Source organism: Primulina huaijiensis, chromosome 9 (assembly GCF_012295235.1).
Source record: "Primulina huaijiensis isolate GDHJ02 chromosome 9, ASM1229523v2, whole genome shotgun sequence".
NCBI lineage: Eukaryota > Viridiplantae > Streptophyta > Magnoliopsida > Lamiales > Gesneriaceae > Primulina > Primulina huaijiensis.
In genome coordinates, this window is record NC_133314.1 from 19,901,753 (window position 1) to 19,920,948 (window position 19,196).

The 19,196-nt window shown below is 35.2% G+C and overlaps 3 protein-coding genes and 1 long non-coding RNA gene across 4 annotated transcripts; 3 read left to right on the forward strand and 1 right to left on the reverse strand.

The window, feature by feature from the left end:
• Positions 1-438: 438 nt before the first annotated feature.
• On the forward strand, positions 439-5,359 carry LOC140984485 (phragmoplastin DRP1E-like). The gene is made up of 15 exons (XM_073451939.1): positions 439-777; positions 1,042-1,105; positions 1,243-1,350; positions 1,742-1,843; positions 1,973-2,023; positions 2,106-2,167; positions 2,453-2,543; positions 2,646-2,710; positions 3,154-3,348; positions 3,453-3,572; positions 3,647-3,717; positions 3,830-4,055; positions 4,140-4,190; positions 4,268-4,675; positions 4,992-5,359. The coding sequence occupies exons 1-15, from the start codon at positions 637-639 to the stop codon at positions 5,118-5,120; spliced, it is 1,884 nt and encodes a 627-aa protein (XP_073308040.1). The 5' UTR covers positions 439-636; the 3' UTR covers positions 5,121-5,359.
• A 1,344-nt stretch (positions 5,360-6,703) lies between these two features.
• On the forward strand, positions 6,704-13,886 carry LOC140984044 (uncharacterized). The gene is made up of 14 exons (XM_073451206.1): positions 6,704-6,843; positions 6,917-7,050; positions 8,370-8,490; positions 8,569-8,633; positions 8,718-8,831; positions 9,120-9,194; positions 10,102-10,140; positions 10,222-10,293; positions 10,560-10,673; positions 11,112-11,183; positions 11,264-11,300; positions 11,877-11,989; positions 12,707-12,913; positions 13,472-13,886. Exons 1-14 carry the CDS (start codon positions 6,762-6,764, stop codon positions 13,556-13,558), a joined length of 1,332 nt encoding a protein of 443 aa, XP_073307307.1. The 5' UTR covers positions 6,704-6,761; the 3' UTR covers positions 13,559-13,886.
• A 319-nt stretch (positions 13,887-14,205) lies between these two features.
• Positions 14,206-14,704, forward strand: LOC140984046 (uncharacterized). Its single transcript, XR_012176532.1, has 2 exons — positions 14,206-14,290; positions 14,399-14,704. It is a non-coding gene; the product is annotated as an uncharacterized lncRNA (long non-coding RNA).
• Positions 14,514-16,799, reverse strand: LOC140984045 (phosphatidylinositol N-acetylglucosaminyltransferase subunit P-like). Its single transcript, XM_073451207.1, has 4 exons — positions 16,539-16,799; positions 15,958-16,030; positions 14,861-14,979; positions 14,514-14,703 (listed from the first exon to the last, which is right to left on the reverse strand). The coding sequence occupies exons 1-4, from the start codon at positions 16,729-16,731 to the stop codon at positions 14,549-14,551; spliced, it is 540 nt and encodes a 179-aa protein (XP_073307308.1). The 5' UTR covers positions 16,732-16,799; the 3' UTR covers positions 14,514-14,548.
• Between the last annotated feature and the right edge of the window lie 2,397 nt (positions 16,800-19,196).

The following is a 19,196-nucleotide window of genomic DNA, read 5'->3' on the forward strand; positions in this document are numbered from 1 at the left end:
ATATAGATCTCACATAATTAAATCATTTGTGATAATAACCCGTTATGATATTTAGGGGTGCACACGAGATAACGTTCGAGCTCAACTCTATTTAAATTTTGTCTATTGAGCTTGATCGAGTAATTCATTTCAAATTCGAGATTGACTTGTACATGTATGGAGTTTATCGAACTCGAGTTTGGATATATATTTATAAAAATATAATTTATTGAGTCGAAAAAAATATTCAAATCAAACTTAAAATTGATTGAGTTACTCTTAACGAACTAATAAGAGTAACTTATCAAAGTTACGACCCTAATGACATCTCATCGACCAAGAATAAATAACAGGGAATCTCAAACGAAAATAACAAAGAAGTGAAAGACGCAATTCCCTATAATTGAAGGGCCAAAAAGCAATTAACTCTATCAAAATGTTTATTCCGAAGTTTGAAAAAAATCAGTCCAACTTCAACTCCTCCTCCTCTCTCTCTCAAACATTTCATCTTTCGTTTTCTTCAATTAGATTAGAAGTTTGTTGATTGTTTTTCCAAAATATCTCTCCTGTTTAATTCAGAACGTTAGTCGTACTTTCGATTTTGGTTTTTTGTTCAAGAACGAAATAAATTTCGTTTTTTTTGTTAAAAAAAAAATTATGGCGACAATGGAGAGTTTGATCGGGCTGGTGAACAGGATTCAAAGGGCATGTACCGCCCTCGGTGACTACGGAGGTGGTGACGAGGCTTTTTCCTCTCTCTGGGATGCTCTACCTTCCGTCGCCGTTGTCGGTGGACAGGTATTTGTTTTTATAGATGTACAGCTGTTTTGAGGTATCTGTCGTCACATGAGTCGCAATCTCATAGAAACTCAGTGAATTTCTTGTCAGTAGCTTGTAAAATTAGCTGATCTAGGCAAATATAATTGAGATGTTTTAAGTTTGTTAGGTAAATAGGTTTTCTTTGTCGATTTTAGTTGTGAGAGCTGTGGGTAATTCATGTGGTTTGTGATTATTTTATGACTCATATTGAAGGTTTTTTTTTTTTTTTATAACTGAAAACAGAGTTCAGGAAAGTCATCTGTGTTAGAGAGCATCGTGGGGAGAGATTTTCTTCCTCGAGGCTCTGGTTAGTTCTTACTGTTTATCTGTCTCGTTTTTTCCTTAGAAATAGATGGTTATGTTCGAAGTGCATGCTTGAGTTGATTGATTAGTGGGGCTAATTCATTAATATCCTGTACACCTTTTTAAAATTATTGACTGTAGGCATTGTCACAAGGCGGCCCTTGGTGCTGCAACTGCAACAAACTGAAGATGCAAAGCAGGAATATGCTGAGTTTGGGCATCTACCACGGAGACGATTCACTGATTTCTGTATGTGCTGTTTAGGAATGAATTAGAAATTATCTTTGTTCTGGTTTCCGTACTTTATTTGTGGAGCCTTCCCGGCCCTCCATGTTATTTACTTGTTGAGGTCATTGGTGTAATATGTTGGATAGAAAGTGGCAAAACTCTGTGTTCTTGTGTTAAAAAAAGGATCTCACTTCAGTGGGATTTGATCGTAGTTATAAATTTTCAAATGTGAGTACTAAGTAGGGTCCTAGTTGTGCTGTCATTGTAAGTCCCTGTTTCGCCTAATGTTTCTGTTGTGGTGTACATGCTATTTATTATTTGCCATTATCATTTAAAAATCAGCAATTTTAACTGTTTCACTGGTACTTACCAAACTAAGGAACTGTTTTGGTCTTCACACGTTCTCATGCAGCCTTGGTTCGCCAGGAGATTCAGGATGAGACTGACAGAGTCACAGGGAAGACAAAGATGATTTCTCCTGTTCCTATTCACCTGAGCATCTACTCCCCCTATGGTACTGTTGTGTTTTGGCAATGATTTCTGATTGTTTCAGCAGAAAGAGAATGGCCAGAATTCCACTTCTGAGTTTTTGAATGTTGTTGTTTTTCTCACATGTGGGTTTTTCTAAATCATTGTACTGCAGTTGTCAATTTAACTCTGATTGATCTGCCTGGTTTGACTAAAGTTGCTGTTGGTAAATTTCTCTCTCCTCCAGTGGTAACAATTTCATTTGAATAAACCTTATGTAATAAGAGAAAACCTCTGTTTTCTTTCAGAGGGGCAACAAGAAAGCATTGTCGAAGATATCGAGAACATGGTTCGCTCTTATGTTGAGAAGGTAAAGATAAAATCGTGATCTTTTAATATCCGTTACTATCTTTGTGTTAACTCAATATTCTTCTACCTTAAGCCTTGACTGTGCATATTTCTGTAGGATTAAAAATATATGGAAGTATTTGTAAAACATTTATTGCAACTTCATGGTGTAAAAGCTTCATTATTCAGGAGCTAATTAGTTTCTTGTCACTGCTTGGGCTATTTGGCTGGCTTCATTTTTTTTATACGAGTTTTCTATATTTGTTGCAATTTAACTATTGTACTGATGGTTTTGTGTATTGCGCAGCCCAACAGTATCATATTGGCAATATCTCCTGCGAACCAAGATATCGCAACCTCAGATGCCATTAAACTCTCAAGAGAAGTGGATCCATCTGGTAGGTTTTACTTGACATATATAAATTAAACCATGAATGTTGACTGAGATTTGTCATGTCACCTGTGTTGCAATTTTAATGGCTCTATTTGCAATTATGCAGGTGAACGCACATTTGGGGTGCTGACTAAGCTAGATCTGATGGATAAAGGAACTAATGCAGTGGATGTAATTTTTTGTCCCTATCACTATCTTCTAGACACACAAGTACTCGAGCACAGGCACAAGCACTCTGGAAAGAGTGAACCACAGCAAAATATAAACTATAGCTATGTATTGTTCTGTTGAAACCAGAATAGTTTGCATATACAAGAACAAGAACTTGCTATTGCCAGTGGGTATTATTCTCTTACAAACAATTTTTTCCCTGTGTTGAGCATTCTTGCATTTAGTGCATGAAGTTTCATGTTGTTAATTCAGTTTCATGATTGTTTATTGATGTGTTTATATTTGCTTATCGTCTTCCAAATTTTGGCGTAAATCTTATCTTCGTAACTCTTTTGTTGTTGTCTCCTCTCTCTTCCATTGTATTGCCATTGCATTTCAAAATTTTCATGTAAAGATTCTATCTCTCAACTTGCTCGATGACTTTCTTATGACACCCTCAATAGGTTCTAGAAGGAAGATCATATCGTTTACAACACCCATGGGTGGGTGTTGTGAATCGTTCACAAGACGATATCAACAAAAGTGTTGATATGATTGTTGCTCGGCGGAAAGAACGTGAGTATTTTGCTACGAGTCCCGACTATGGACACTTGGCAAGTAAAATGGGCTCCGAGTATCTTGCGAAGCTTCTTTCGAAGGTAGTCTTGTTTTACATTTAAATTTGACTTTCCCGTTGCAAGCATTAGTAGTGCTCTTGTTATTGGTATCATCTAAGTCTCGTATTGTTGGTTTTTATATTTAGCATCTGGAATCTGTCATAAGGGCTAGAATACCAAGTATCACTTCACTGATCAACAAAAGCATTGATGAACTAGATGCTGAGCTGGACCACCTCGGAAGGCCCGTAGCTGTCGATGCAGGGGTGAGCTTATTACATAATTTTGATTATCGATTAGAAAATGAACAAATTTTTTGGTACTGAAGTATATGTTTCAGGCTCAATTGTACACCATCTTAGAACTTTGCCGTGCTTTTGACCGAATTTTCAAGGAGCATCTTGATGGAGGGTATGTTTCTATCTGTGCTTTTGGTTGCTATTGCTTTCATTTTACACCTCCTTTGTTCTATGCATGCGCATGTTTCATGGTTCTAATTAGCAGTATGTATTAATTTTGTCAGCCGACCAGGCGGTGATCGGGTTTATGGAGTTTTTGACAACCAACTGCCAGCTGCTTTGAGAAAGCTTCCATTTGATCGACATCTCTCATTGCAGAATGTGAAAAGGATTGTATCAGAAGCTGATGGTTATCAACCACACTTGATTGCTCCTGAGCAAGGTTACCGACGACTTATTGAGGGTTCACTAAATTATTTTAGGGGGCCAGCTGAAGCATCTGTGGATGCCGTAAGTATATCTTTTGAAGCCATTTCTTCACGACTGTTTTATGTTTTTCTGTACCCATGACTGACCAACAAAACTATTGTTCAGGTTCACTTTGTTCTAAAGGAACTCGTGAGAAAGTCAATTGGGGAATGTCAGGTTAGCTTTAGGTTATTCATAGTTGTATTTTGGTTCTTTTACCCATACATCATCTTTTTCTTGATTTCTTTGCTCAGGAATTAAAGCGTTTTCCATCTCTGCAATCAGCAATAGCTGGGGCATCAAACGAAGCATTGGAACGGTTTCGTGAGGAGGGCAAGAAAGCAGTGATTAGATTGGTTGATATGGAATCGTCTTATCTGACTGTTGAATTCTTCCGGAGACTTCCCCAGGAATTCGAGAAAATGGGAAACCCAGGGGGTAACCCAAAGGAGAATCCAAGGGAAAATTCAGCAGCTGCCCCACCCGTTGATCGTTATGGTGATGGACATTTCAGGAGGATAGGATCAAATGTTTCATCTTATGTTAATATGGTGTCTGAGACTCTGAGGAACTCAATTCCAAAGGCCGTGGTTTACTGTCAAGTGAAGGAGGCCAAACAGAATTTGCTAAATCACTTTTACATTCTGATTGGGAAGAAAGAGGTATTGGATGTTTCCTCTTTCATTGGTATATTTTTAATGTGTTTCTTTAAGATTTGTTGCTCCAAAATTTGATGGGAATTTCTCGTAATAAACTAGCATTGTTTTGCCAGACCATGAAGTCTATATTAAATTCATTGTCAACCATTTTCGGTTGGAATATCGTGTAATTGGTATTCAATCTAGACTATGCATTTTAACAGAAAACAGAACATAATTGTATTCAAATTAAATGTCGCTATAGTTATTTCTTTTACGGTTCTGTTACCTGGGATTATCGTTTTCTAAAGAAATGTTGTCATTCGGTGATTTTGTGTAGGGTAAGCAACTCGCGGACTTGTTAGACGAAGATCCAGCATTGATGGAGAAGAGACTGCAATATGCTAAAAGGCTTGAATTATACAAGAAAGCAAGGGACGAAATCGATTCTGTCTCATGGGTTCGATGAATTTCAGGTTGCGGTGGAGACATGTTATTCTGTAATATGTATGTTTTAATAAACTACACGCTACCGACGCTTACAAAATCTTGATTGTCATTAGAACATGGATTAATTCTTACATTGTTTGGCTGGCTTGATGGATGTATTTTTTTTACCTATTATTCATTGTACTATCTCATGTAAGGATCAGTGATACATCTATGACTTTTACGTCTCAGATATTATTGTACATAAGTTTTTGGCTACCTGTGTTTAGAATCTGTCTTTGGTCCACCAGTCTAGGCGAAACTGGTTCATTTCTGTTACCTTGTAATTTCATTTTGTGCATTTTGGTATTGTTTAAACTCACAACTATTTAGAAATTTTAAGTGTCTCAGGCATCTAGAACATTGTTTTCTATCAATGAGAAACTTCCGTCTCATGGAATAGTATAATGTTCGAACTTTCGGTATGTTGGCCTTCATTTATGTCACGTTTGAAGGTGCAGCCTTACCGTATATCCTAGGAGAAAAGGTTCGAGACGTGGCCGACAGATTTCGAAGAAGTGGGTGGGGTTGAGTGGTGGTGGGGGATTGATCTTGGGCTTAAAATGGAGGGAGCGTTGATGAAGAAGAGGCAACATGGCGCCACGAAAAAACTGCCCTTTAAACTACTCAGTGTTCAACTATTTATTAAAAATTAAACGATGTAGTTTCTTGGGCTATCTTTTGTTATAATTTAATATTATAATTAATTGTATAGAGTATGACTTCAAAATAACAAAATCGATTCCAAAATTTCAATCTTCCAAAAAAAAATTGAAATCTATGGTTGTTTGCTTCTGATTTCAAATTGTAAAAGATAATCAGAAATTTAGAAAATATATCTATCTAAATGGGTAAAAAGGGAAAAAATTTGAAGAAGAAAATAAAATTTTGTATATAGAAATTTGATTTGAAAAAGATAAGAGCCCGTAACCCCGAAACATCCAAAAACCATAAAATATCTTACATAAAATTAATGACATTTTGATATATATATATAAATTCGGAATGGTTGGTTATATTTTAGGTTTAAAGAATAATTCTTGAGAAAATAGTTTTGAAAAATATTTTATGAGAATTGTCATATTTCTGGTAAACCTTTAAACTTATTTCATATCAAACCATGTTAAAAGTTTATCCAATAATCTCTCATATGATTGTTTCAAGTTATTATAATAACTTAGTGTGTATTTTAGATTAATGTCATTTGTTAGTAGCTTCTTACTACTATAACCGATTAATATAAAAATTTAGTATTAGTCGATGATTTATAGTTCATCTGACACCAAGATCTTAAATTTGAGACTTAGTCTCAAGATCGAAACTTAATTATAGTCTACCTTTTTTCAAATCAAAGAGAAAAACTTTAGTATTAAAATTATTGCTGTTATAATTTTGAAATGAAAAAAATAAATAGTGTATAATTAAAAATAAAAATTAATTATAAAACTGCAATTGTACACGGTCTAATTCAGGTTCAGAGGAAAATAGGACACACCCAATAACGATTCGGCCCATTTATACTGTTCAGTAAGCCCATTTACAAGATGATGAGAGGCCCAAGGAAATAAGCTCCCCGTGTCCTCTTGAGTCTTGAGTATCCTCCATTTGCGAGACTGAGAAGATGAACGGCGCGTGTTGTCTATTCCAGCTGCGGCAAAGTCCCCCGACCTCTCTAATCTTAAGAAGATGCAGTTTTTCCAAACGTACGTTTGCTCTCATTTTCTGGTGTTTTCTCGTTGTTTTATAATCTTAAATGCTGCCTCCTATTTTACGTAGTTCTCAATTTTGGGCCTCCGAAGATTGTGTGTCCGGTGGTGTGTTTCGCCAAGAAAATGCAGACCACTGCCTATGGAATTGTGGATGGAAGTTACGTTCCAAGTGTTGATGCTTCGCAAGGGAGCAAAAGTCCGGTATAATTGTTGTTTTTATTTTTGGGTAGAAAATATTGGTTGTTCGAACGGTTTCAGTAAAATTTTAATTAGATAAAGATCCATGGGTTGTTATCATATATTAATTTGCTTGGAAAAAAGTTCACAAATTGGGTGAGACTCTAGAGTGGATAACTGATGGATGCAATCCTCAGACTGTCGGAAAAATTAGTCGGGTGGTATGATCTGTCTGAGCTGAAATCAAATGCAGAAAAAATTATTTGCGTACTCTGCATCAGTTGATTTTTATCTTAATTTTGTTACTATCAGTTCCGAGTTCACCATTGTAAAAGTTTGTAAAAACTAGAAAACAATGAATAATTAGACAGTTTCTCAATTTTCATGTTTAACGTAGTTTGGTTCTGCATAACCCTGATTTATGGAAAATTTGAATAGATCCTTTTTTAGATACTTGAGAATACTTAAGATTCACATTCTTGTTACTCCTTGTGAGACATTTGTTCATTATTCAATCTAAATTCAGCTCTTTTGTGAACCATTAGTTCATTATTCAATATAAAGTATAGCCTCCATGATATCAGCACCAAATTAGGTTGAAGGTGTCTGTCTTGGTTTTGTTTGCATCTTTTGCCACCCATCTCCATCTCCATCTCCTTTCTAAATAAAGCCATTTTTTGTCTGTATAGATATGCATAAAACACCGACTGAGCTGGGGCATAAATCAAACTAATTCGACTTCATTCTATGCTATTTAGACCCTGAATTGGCTTTTTTCTGAGGGCTGTGTCTTGTGAGATGAAACTACCATAGTTGTTAAGGGCGCAAGGCGCACCGAGACGCTGGAGCATGAGGCGCAAGGCGAGGCGCGCGCCTTACCGAAGCAAGGCACACATTTTTAATTTTTAAAAAATATATATTTATCTTAGAATAATATATTAAAATATGAAATAATTAAGTCACAATGTCACACAAAACAACAAATAATTAATAAATTCATAATAATAAGTAACACGATTAAACTACCATATTTGAAACTACCGTTTTTGAATTTAGTCTATCCAAATGTAAGAATCACAGTCTTGAATAATTTTAAAAAATCAATATGACATTGAACTGACCAATGAATATTCACGGTGTGAATTGTGATTTATGCAATTGAGAATCTCATGTCTTTCTAATGTAAGACCACATTCCTGTTTATGAATCACGATTCATTAGAATAATTACTCCTCACTATATTAACTCGGATGGTCATTGTATCCCTTTATTTTAAAGCATGTTTGTCTAATGTAGACCTTCAAAGGGTTGGTATCTTATGCAATTTGTTGTTTAATTTTCAGGACCAAGCGGCAGTGTCTTTAGAAGCTGTTGGTGCATTTCAAAAGCTTCCCATGGTGATGCCGTCGGTTGATATCCTTTATTCAGCATTGAGGAAGGCAAAGAGGATCTCACCCACAAAGGGTAATTGGTTAGTTCCCTCTCCTTTATGGACGCAGTATCAAATTTCTAATTAAAGCCGTCTTTAGTTATGCTCGGCAGGCATTGCTAATATTGCGAAACGTGAAAAAAATCGAGGAGCAAAACAACTTGATGCTTTAATGAAGGTCAATTCTTTGACATAAATATCCAAATTAATATAACCATTTAAATTAGAACTTGCTTAGTATTTAGCCCACTTTTAAATTCAGGAGCTTGCGGTTCCACTGAGGACATACAAAGAGAACTTCCCCAATAAAAAAATTTTGCATCCTTATGAACGTTCTTTAATTGAGTTGACTCTTGGAGATGGAAACTATGAAGAGGTACGTGCTATTTAAAGAAGGTTCCCTTGGTATTGTTTGCTCTATTTCTCCACTTCATTCTTTTGGATGTGAGACTGCCTTCACTATTCAATCCTTTTATCTCTCATTTGACTATGTGACTAAGGGCTTCGGCATTGTTTGTTGTGCTTGTTGGCATATTTTTCTTGCTATCAACATAAATTGATGGTCATATACTCCTGCTGCAGAAGAGTTTTCATATTAAATAATTTTACGTGGCAAGTTTGCCTTCCATGCTTCATTTAGTTCTAGATTCCTGCTGACCAACAGGTGTTGGGCAAGGTTGATATGTTGAGGAAGAAAGTGGTGTCAGTAGGAAAAGAACACGCAGCTCATTGTGCCAAGGTGCTTTTTCTACCATATATATTAATTAGCTTAATATGGTAAACCATGTGCTAGGGACTGAGCAATGTGATGGTTTTATTCTATCTGCAGTTGTTTAATTATTACCACCTAATATTTTAAAATACTTTAGACTTGTAATCTATATTATTATTATATTAAGTGTGAGGACATGATAATAACTACCTAGAGAGGACACCAACTTTTTTTCGAATTTTACCCTTATATGATATTAATATTACACTTTTGTTTTTTGTTTTTTTTTGTTTTAATTTCAACACACACTTTTATTTTTATTTATTTTTTTTTCAACAATTCAAATATCAATTTAGTCCCTACATAATTTGTCAAATTTCACTTTAGTCCATCGATAATAATAAAAAAGATTGTACACACACGCATCGCGTGTGCATAGTAACTAGTGTTCAAGGAGGAAGAGTTAGTGTTTCGTCTTCATGTTTTGGTTAACAGTTTGTCCATGTAAATATATGTTGAATAATGAAAATATTCATTTCAGCGGAAAATATTTTGGAGGAAATATTTTGACTGAATTTTTTTAAAAAATTAGCGTAAACGGCTATAAATTTCCCTTGATAATCATCGGTCACACTTATTCCAATGAGAACTTAAGTTACGGTGTAAATGGAGCATCTGAAATTTTATAAACCAGTGTAGGAGATGTTGACCGGTTGACGAGCCAGATGCTAACCATAAAGTTTGCGGTAAGATGGAAAAGACAGCTATTAAATCATTGAAACAAGTTATCAAATGAATACATAGTAACTCTCGCACTCCAAGATTTGAGCTCCTTCAAGTTATGCTTTGCATCATCGTTCTAAAATAGACTTGGCTATATTTGTGTACTGGTTACAAAAACTCTCCTGCTGAATATTTAAATGATTCCTGGCAGTCACTCTCAAAGCGTGAAGCTGAGGAGCGCTTGAGTGAGGTTAGCTTTTCTACACATACATACTGTGAAGTTCATTTGACTGTAGGTTCTTAGCTAATTTTTGTTGGATTTTGTCTGCAGGGAATGAATAAAATTGAAGAAATCTTTAGTTGTGAAGGAAGAGTTGTAGATGAGTTGTTGAACATTGCTAAGGTAAATTGTCTTGTTTAAAACGTGATGGATTGAGTACAAGGAAATGGCATGAATTTTAAACCATTAATCTAAGCACTATGTCAAGTAAAAGTTCATATTAACTACTGTACGATATCTCTCGTAATGTAAATTAAAAATTTATGATATACTTTGTTAGTCCTCTAGAAATGTTTATGCAAGGTATGAAATAGGAGTTGCATTTTGGTAGTGCTGATCTAGTTAAGGTTAATGTGAATTTTCACTTTTTATGATCGACGTGTTGACAGACTTTGCGGGCAATGCCTGTAATCGATTTGGAAACACCCACTCTCTGTCTTGTTGGTGCACCTAATGTTGGAAAATCATCATTGGTACGTCTACTGTCAACAGGAAAGCCTGAGGTATGTATCTGGATGATCAAACATCATTTTGTATAGTAGATCATTTTGAGTTCGATCACATATGTTAATTATAATAAGCTTCGTATGAATTTTACTCTTAAAAGGCTTAGTTTTTGTGTTCTGGTTAAAAGGTTATCTATGATTATGCTTCCCATAATCATTTATGGACACTGAGATTTTTATCTTGTATATATTTATATATCATACCAATCTTTGAAATGATTTTATTGAATTTTGTATTTCGAAGGAATTTTTTTTGCTAATAATAATGTGATGTCCAATTTTCTTATAGACGACAATAAATGTCCACATAAACTGCTTTATGCATTACTCCATTTATCTGTTTTTATAGCTTGCAATTATTGACTATCCACTGTTCGATGCTGTCATTTTTGTCATATTCTAACGTCGACTAGTCACCATTCACTACCTTTTCAGGTCTGCAATTATCCATTCACAACCAGAGGAATTTTGATGGGTCACATAAACTTGAGCTTCCAGAATTTTCAGGTTCACTTAATTTAGAAGGATCACAACTTTATGTCAAAATCTCTCATCTATGTTGATGCTCAAACTTTAATTTGTTATAGGTAACAGATACTCCTGGTTTATTAAGGAGACATGACGGTAAGGCACTTTTTATATTGTTTCTTTTCCTAATTAGTTGGTACAATTCTTACTTGTGTATATCGGAAAGCTACCTACTTTCTCTCTCTTTGGCACACATGATGAATTGGTTTGTGAGGAAATGATAGTTTGTAATGGGCATTTTAAGTTCATCTTTTGATGTTTGGTGTATTGAGTGTGGAGGCATTATAAGGTCAATATGGAACAGAATTATTCCGTTACTTGATCTAGATACTATTAAAAGGTTAATCATGGTGTTACTAGTCTGTTGTCCTATTCATGTGGGTCATGCATTGAGTTCAATTAATCTACGGATCACAATCTTGTCCCATTTTAGGACGAGATGTATAATTTTTCCATAGACTTGCATCTCTTTTTTATATGAACTTTAGGTTGGTCTAGACTTCTGCAAGTGGTATGACTATAGTATCATGAATGAGGAAGATGCTCTGATTTTTTATTTTTTTTTTTTGGTGGGTGCAGGATAATAATGTTGGTTGCTATCATTGGTTTGTTAATTTTGACAAATTTGTTTTGGCGTGTAATTGAACACATCTTCTCTTGTTTAACCTGCAGAAGATAGGAATAATCTTGAAAAATTGACGCTCGCTGTGCTCTCTCATTTGCCAACTGCTGTACTCTATGTGCATGATCTCTCTGGAGAGTGTGGGACATCACCTTCTGATCAGGTATTTAATTTCTTTTTCTTCCTGGACTACAAGTGCCAGAGTCCACCGGATCCGCATCAGATTTGAGCCTCTTCTCAAGTGCCATATGAAATAAACTTCTCACTGAATTTTTTTGACATGATTATAATCAGAAACAATTAAATGCATCAGTTGTTTGCTCTCTTTTTCCTGCCTTTATCCTAATTTAGACTGCGTGGTGTTCTACTAATACGCCAGAAATTAATATTTTTGATTGTGTATAGTACCTGTCCCTTAATATGCTTCATATGAACTTCATCCTAAATTTCTCATAAAATTGTACCTCCAGAAAAGAAGGTCCGGTTTATGGGAAAACCAGCACCTACAGTTATCAAGTATTATGTAGAGTTTTTCCATTTACTTGTTTAGCGGTTATGCATATGCATATGCATATGCTTATGCTTATAATGCTTATGTTGTGCTCCTGGGATAGAAAATAGTACCTCAAACAACCAGTGCACACATAGCTGGTGTTTCGCTGTTGTGTAATTTATTGACCGAAAAGATGGAATTTGCATAAGCAGTCTAGGCTAATGCCCTGCTATCTGCAAGTTTATGCAACAGTCGGAAACCTTTTATGTGCCCTTATTTTGAAAGAAATTTTGAATGACCAAGATGCCTGAATTCTCTCTGCATCAATATGTTGTGGCTGTAATGGGTACTGACACATTTTTGCCATGTTTGGTGGTTTTTAAACAGTTTGCCATTTACAGAGAAATAAGAGAGAGGTTTAGTGACCATCTTTGGCTTGATGTGGTCTCCAAGTGTGATTTGATACAGGATTCTCCTGTCGTCTTCATCACAGAAGATAGTAGCACTGATAATTCAGAGCTGGCACAGTATCGTCAAATTGGACCTGATGGAGCTTTGCGTGTCTCAGTCACAAATGAAGTGGGTATTGATGAGGTATGCATTTAAACTTCAACTTGCAGGGGAACGAAGTGCAGAGTGCCGCCTCAATTAAATCTTTTGGTTACTTATCGTTATAACTAACGTTATCAGGACGGCTACGGCTAACATAATCTCACACTATTCCATATTCTCTGTGGCCAGCATGCAAGAAACACGCAAACCGTGTCATTGCAAAACCAGTTGGGATTCACTATATAGACATTTTATGCTATGCTAGTTTGGAACGCATTATATACATGAAATTCGCTAGAAAACTCCCCACACTTGGTTGCACATTCGCACAAGTTGGTCCTATTAATGGTTATTAAACACCTTAAATCGCACCAATTTGCATACTAAATTTACTGTCAGGGATTCAACATCTTTATTTGTCACTCTTGCTATTGCTTGCTCAAGTGAGCATCCTGTAGGAACACTTCGATGTAACACGTGGCTCTCTGTAGTTGCTACATTTAACTGCATTGCAGTCTATTGTATTCCAAAAGACGTAACAGCTCCCCCTTAAAATCTATTTCACATGCACTAATTGTGGCTACCATGTTTCTCTTGCAGTTGAAGAGAAGAGTGCATGAACTGCTAGTTTCTCAGTTAGCAAAGATAAAGCACTTGAAAAACAATCAAGAAACTCCAAGGTCTTGAAGTAATGCCAGGACATAACGCAGATTGTCATTTCCTGGGATTATTATGTTACGCATCTGCACAGATATGAAGAACACATCGAACCAATGATGGTTCGTGACAATAGAGATATTGCCCACAAATCAGCCCAATTTTGCAATGCCCGCTGCTTAGCACAACGAATGAGTAGGCTACCGCGTGTTTGGATGTACACAAATGTGTTTTTGAATGAAATATTATTTGTATCTTTTGATGCAAGTGGATCTGTTACGTTATGCTTAGACTGTACGCCATAATGAATTACGTTAGAATTAATCTTCTGTTATATTTGTGTTTCATATTTTGCTAATTCACCATTTGCGGTCATGTAAGCCAGAGATATCTTATCCTAATAGCATTGAAACACAAGGAACTAAAGTAAATACATGTCGACGCAGCATTGAAAATGCACGTATCAAAATAAGTCATTTGGGTTATGATCTCTTTTCTCTGGCCTAATGCACTTTCTAGTTTCATGTTTGCCGCCGCATTAAAAGTTTTCTTCAACTTTAATAAGAAAAAGTAAAGTTTTCGTCAACTCAATAGAATACATGATGTTAAAGGGATGCTTTGGGATCCTTACTTTTTCAAAGAGAAGGAATCCAATATAATTTGATCGATTCCAAAATGCCATTCTGGATATTTCTCTAGGAGGGCAATGCATTATAACTTCACAAAAGTATGTACCAAAGTTCCAAAATTCCTCCCTTACTAGTTTCATTTCAATACACACACACACACACACACGTGTGTGTGTGTGTGTTCAACCTTGCGATTCGATTCCATAAACTTATCTAAATGTGAGAAGAATCGAAGGGACAGGACATCCCCAGTAGTTGTATGTGTGTGTGTGCAACCTTGCGAATCAATTCCATAAACTTATCTAAGTGTGAGAAGAATCAAAGGGACATGACATCCCCAGTAGTTTTATGATAGATTTGTACCAGATAATATACAGATTTTGAACAACAATTAAGTGACTATATCCGTGACAGGGTTATCATTCAGATTGCTAAACACGATGTCATTAATTTGGTTGATGTCAATGTCATATATAGGTTCAATGGGGTACTCATCATCGTCATCTTGTAAGAGGATGGTATCCAGCGGTTCCCTACTGAAGTCATCTGCAAAGGAGAGCAGAAGCAAGGCAATGAAATTCTCGGAGGTAAATAATCAAGTCACATCACAATTATTTCTGTTAAGCCTGTTTGTTTCAGTTTTACTAACAGCCTGAGAAGATGGCATGCCAAATGTAATGCAATTTATAAGAAGTCAGCGTACCAAACATTGAGCTCAAGGATGTAGGAGGAGGGGTAGCCAAAAAGTTGAGACCAGTATAAAATCCAATAGCCAGTACGATTGTGACCACAACATATGTCGGCACAGCCAATGCCCAATACCTGAAAAAGTTATGCACGCAATAGTAGGAAGATAATAAACCAAATCTATAGCAATTTCAAGCAAGATACCACATAAAATTTTCACAATCCATACCATATAAATGACTAGTCTCATTACGAACTTACATGACATTTGACAGGTCTAGCTGACATATTATATTAAGAGTACGTCTCTTGTGAGACAGTCTCACAGATCTTTATTCATGAAACCGGTAAACCATGTCCATATTCACAATAAAAAATAATAATTTTCCATGGGCAACCCAGATAGAAGATTCGTCTCACAAAATTGACCAATAAGACTGTCTCACAATAGTTTTTGTGTTATATTAAATAATAACTATGTGAAAGCGGAAACATTTAGTGAAGTTTGTAACCACTGTAACCAAAATAGCAGTTATCCATGCAGGCAAACTGGTGGTTTTTTTTTCTTTTTAAAAATATATTAAAACAAGGCATACTGGTTGAAGTTGGCTAAAACTAGGCTTAGAATATTCAAATAAACCTTCTCCCCCGTTAAGATCACAATCTTCCCTCGGCAGCCTGGTGACACGACGACCACGCCCAGTCTCTTTCAACAATAATTAATCCCCTTTGCTCATTTAAAATCTAACGTTTCAAATAGTGGCATTGGCGAGTTTGCGTAAAAAATCAATAAGAAACATTTGATCTGAATAAAATTTCATTGTAATTGAGTAGTGCACTGGAGAAGGAAACCGCTCCGATCTCAATGAAGTGATAGGTTGTAGTAAGTAAACTCAATAAACTGGAATTGGACTATAACAGAAAGAAGAGAAACGAATAATCAATGCCATTAGGACCACTTCAATTTGTAAAAGGTCAGCTGCTTTAAGTTGCTAGTTTAGATAACTTTCTAGCGAGTGCAGAATAAGCATATAAAAAGCATATGAATGGACAAAAAGAATTGGAAAAACGTTCCAAACCTGACAAGGAAAGCACATATTCCATAACACTGACCTGTTTGGATAGTAATAGATCCCCATGGAATGTAACCAATGGTCTGGAAAATACGCCCATACTATGAAAATGGCTGATTCAGTAAACAAAAAAAAAGGATAAATTTTCAATAACATTGTAAGTACCTACAATATTGAAGAATGAAAGATGCAATTTTTAATTTGTTAAATTTCTATGATGATAAATCCAGTTATCCAAATAAATTTCTTGAATTGGATAAACGAAAAAACAGAATCTAGAAAGTCCGATTTTCATCACACAAAAAAACTTGGAGACGAACCAGTAGAGAGGAACGGGGTAGAGACAGTCATAAAAGGGAAAAAATATAATGCGTAGCTAGTAAATTTGATTCTTTTGATTCATCCAATCATCCCATTCATCTTTACCCTTTTAAGTTGGAAACTAGGAAACCCATAAGATTTATCTACAGAAATTTTGGCCCAATTTGGATGTCGGTACGAGAAACCAATCTAGTTTTACAAGACAACCATTGGAGGGAATTAAAATACCTGTGCAATAAGTAAACATTACATATACTGCTAGGGCAAAAAAACCTAAGAAACGGAGAAGTTGAAACTTACCGGTAGCGACAACCGTGGTGATGGATCCGACAAATCCATATACTTCTGAAAGTTTAGGTCCGTGCTCGCCGGAAACACCGAATCCGGTGGGATAGCGGTCGTCTGAATCCGCAGAAGAAGGTACGTGAGCTCTCCGGTTTCTGGAGAAGCTTAGGATCCTCCGGGGGCTATTCACTGAACAAGGATCATCCATCGCGCCAACTGAAGTCGCGGAAGATGCAGTAGCTGCCACTCCACTTTTATGTAAAGCAACGGCACGTGTGTAAATTCAATCAATTTGAAATTCTTTCTATTTTTTATATTTAATACATAAATAATTATATATTCTTTATATATTAATCATAAAATACAATCGATATCTATGAATTTGAAATTTTTCCATCCAAACCCAACATAAGTATTACAATTATTAATATTAGTAAATATTAAGTAGAGTTGTTGATGGATCAACCTATCTCATCTTACAATGGGTCGAAAGAACCGCCAACAGACAGTTTGAGAAATCCTCAATTTAATCGTAACAACAATAAATAATAAAAAAAAATTGGTCAAAAAATAAAAAAATATCATACATAAATAATTCAAAACCAATCAATTATACGTAGACTATTATAAATAATATAAATATTTTAAAACTTATAAATCTTTCAAAACTTATCAACATGGATAACAATGGGATGGTTTGGAGAGGGTTTGCCCAGACTTGAGACATGTCCCATGTAGGAAACTATGGACTCATTACCCACCCTACCCCTTTTTAATATGCTTTGGACTCGTACCACACTGAATCCGAAATGGGACGGGTTGGACTTGTGAGACGTGCGAGACCTCGAATTTTTTTAGCGATACTTTACAAGATCAGATTTGGAAACCCAACTAAGCCAACATTTCTGCAAGCACATGATTTCAATGATAATTTGCAAGATTTATGGGTGTTTATGTATGACAATTTGTGGAGAAGCATTAATAAGGAGATATCTTCTCTGTGGCGAAAAAATAAAAGATAGAAACATGAACCTAAACCGTGGTCGTATGTGGTGGTCAGAGGACAGGCGGTTGGCAAACACCAGTTGAAATTAAAAGCAAGAAGAAATTTTTAGGAATTTAAGAAGTTAACTACATAGTTCAAAAATGAATGTGAGAAAGATGGCTTAAGCGCTTAGCCGTTGATGGCTTGAAGAAAGGAGAAGTTAAAAATCCTAGGAGTATTTATATGCATTATATATAGAACGAGTTTGGTCGGATCTTATAAAACCCATTACTAGTATCGTATCCGCACAGCTCTGAAAAATTGAGCCTAAGGCCTGTCCCAAGACCTATTTAGTGTGCCAAAAACTGTCCCACACGAGACAGATCCGTTGCATGTCCAAGTTGACATCTCTATTTATCAACAATACATAAACTATTATAAAATAATAATTTTAGAAAGTAAAAAAAAAACATGCCTTGACCCGCTTCCCAAACGGTCAGCCCGTTGGCCTGCTTTTAGGAGTGTCAAAATCAGACACGACCCACCAATCCGACACGGTTCAACCCGAAAAAAAATCAGGTTTGGATTTGGGATTTTCGGGTTTGGGTCAGATCGGGTTGGACCCGATAGCTGACCCGAAAAAAATGCTCACGTGAATTGGGTCCGGGTTGACCCGAAAATTTTATTTTTTTAAAAAAAAATATATAATTAATAAATATTGCCTACATATTTATATATTGTATGTCTAAAAAATATTTATTGTATATTTATATTATAAATTTTCATAATTTAATATTTATTTTGAACATTTTTATTTTTAAAACAATTGTTTATTTGATTTAGTAAATATATTTTATTTTTCTACAATTAGACTTTCAAATTTAAATAATATATATGAGGGAGATTTTATTATTATGTGTTTAAATTAAAATATTATTTTTTTTAATTTTATTTAATTTTTTTCAAAAAAAATTTTAAAAAAATTCAAAATCGGGTTATACAGGTTGATCTGATTTGTTCGAATTCAGGTTCGAGTTGAGAGTTTTCGGGTTGGGTTCGGGTTGAGCAATTTTTGAATAATACTATTGCTCAACCCGACCCAACACACCCCACTCGAATTGACACCCCTACCTGCCTTCAAATGAGTCGTCGAAATCACAACCTAACCAGTCTTTTTTTAGTGGCAAACAGGTTGATCTAACATGCCAAACCCAAATGGACGACACTAATATTATTTAATGAATATATTTAAATTTCATTATCAAGAATTATTATATAATTTTCTTATATATGATTTGTTATTACCCTTGAGAATTGGAATCTTTTGTCAATCGATTTTTTTTATCGTTGCATTTGATTGAATGAAATTATTATCAATAAAAAATAGAAAAAAAAATTTTTAAAATCACGTATTACTTTGTCTAATGAAACTTGAAGGATAGCTGTAGCTACAGATTGATACCGGTGCATTTCTTAGACGATCAATAGTGATCGTGAGATATTATTTATGTAATTGAGAGCTCTTCTTTTTCACCATTCTCACAAGCTTGTTCATTTAATTTATTGTATGTATAAATTTTCATTCATCTCGTTACTTCATATAGACAACAAAATTTGGTTTTACATGGATAAATTTTACTTAAAAGGTCATACTACATATTCGAAGGAAATTTATGTCAAGATAAAAA

What these genes read in the sequence shown, in the direction of transcription:
- LOC140984044 (XM_073451206.1), top strand. Translation starts at nt 6,762, where the DNA reads ATGAACGGCGCGTGTTGTCTATTCCAGCTGCGGCAAAGTCCCCCGACC. An exon ending in AACTTGATGCTTTAATGAAG is followed by an intron (nt 8,634 to 8,717) that starts GTCAATTCTTTG and finishes TTTTAAATTCAG; the next exon opens with GAGCTTGCGGTTCCACTGAG. An exon ending in AGTTGTTGAACATTGCTAAG is followed by an intron (nt 10,294 to 10,559) that starts GTAAATTGTCTT and finishes ACGTGTTGACAG; the next exon opens with ACTTTGCGGGCAATGCCTGT.
- LOC140984485 (XM_073451939.1), top strand. Translation starts at nt 637, where the DNA reads ATGGCGACAATGGAGAGTTTGATCGGGCTGGTGAACAGGATTCAAAGG. An exon ending in AAGAGAAGTGGATCCATCTG is followed by an intron (nt 2,544 to 2,645) that starts GTAGGTTTTACT and finishes GCAATTATGCAG; the next exon opens with GTGAACGCACATTTGGGGTG. An exon ending in AAGGAACTAATGCAGTGGAT is followed by an intron (nt 2,711 to 3,153) that starts GTAATTTTTTGT and finishes CACCCTCAATAG; the next exon opens with GTTCTAGAAGGAAGATCATA.
- LOC140984045 (XM_073451207.1), bottom strand. Translation starts at nt 16,731, where the DNA reads ATGGATGATCCTTGTTCAGTGAATAGCCCCCGGAGGATCCTAAGCTTC. An exon ending in CACCACGGTTGTCGCTACCG is followed by an intron (nt 16,031 to 16,538) that starts GTAAGTTTCAAC and finishes TTACTGAATCAG; the next exon opens with CCATTTTCATAGTATGGGCG. An exon ending in ATCCTTGAGCTCAATGTTTG is followed by an intron (nt 14,704 to 14,860) that starts GTACGCTGACTT and finishes TCTCCTTTGCAG; the next exon opens with ATGACTTCAGTAGGGAACCG.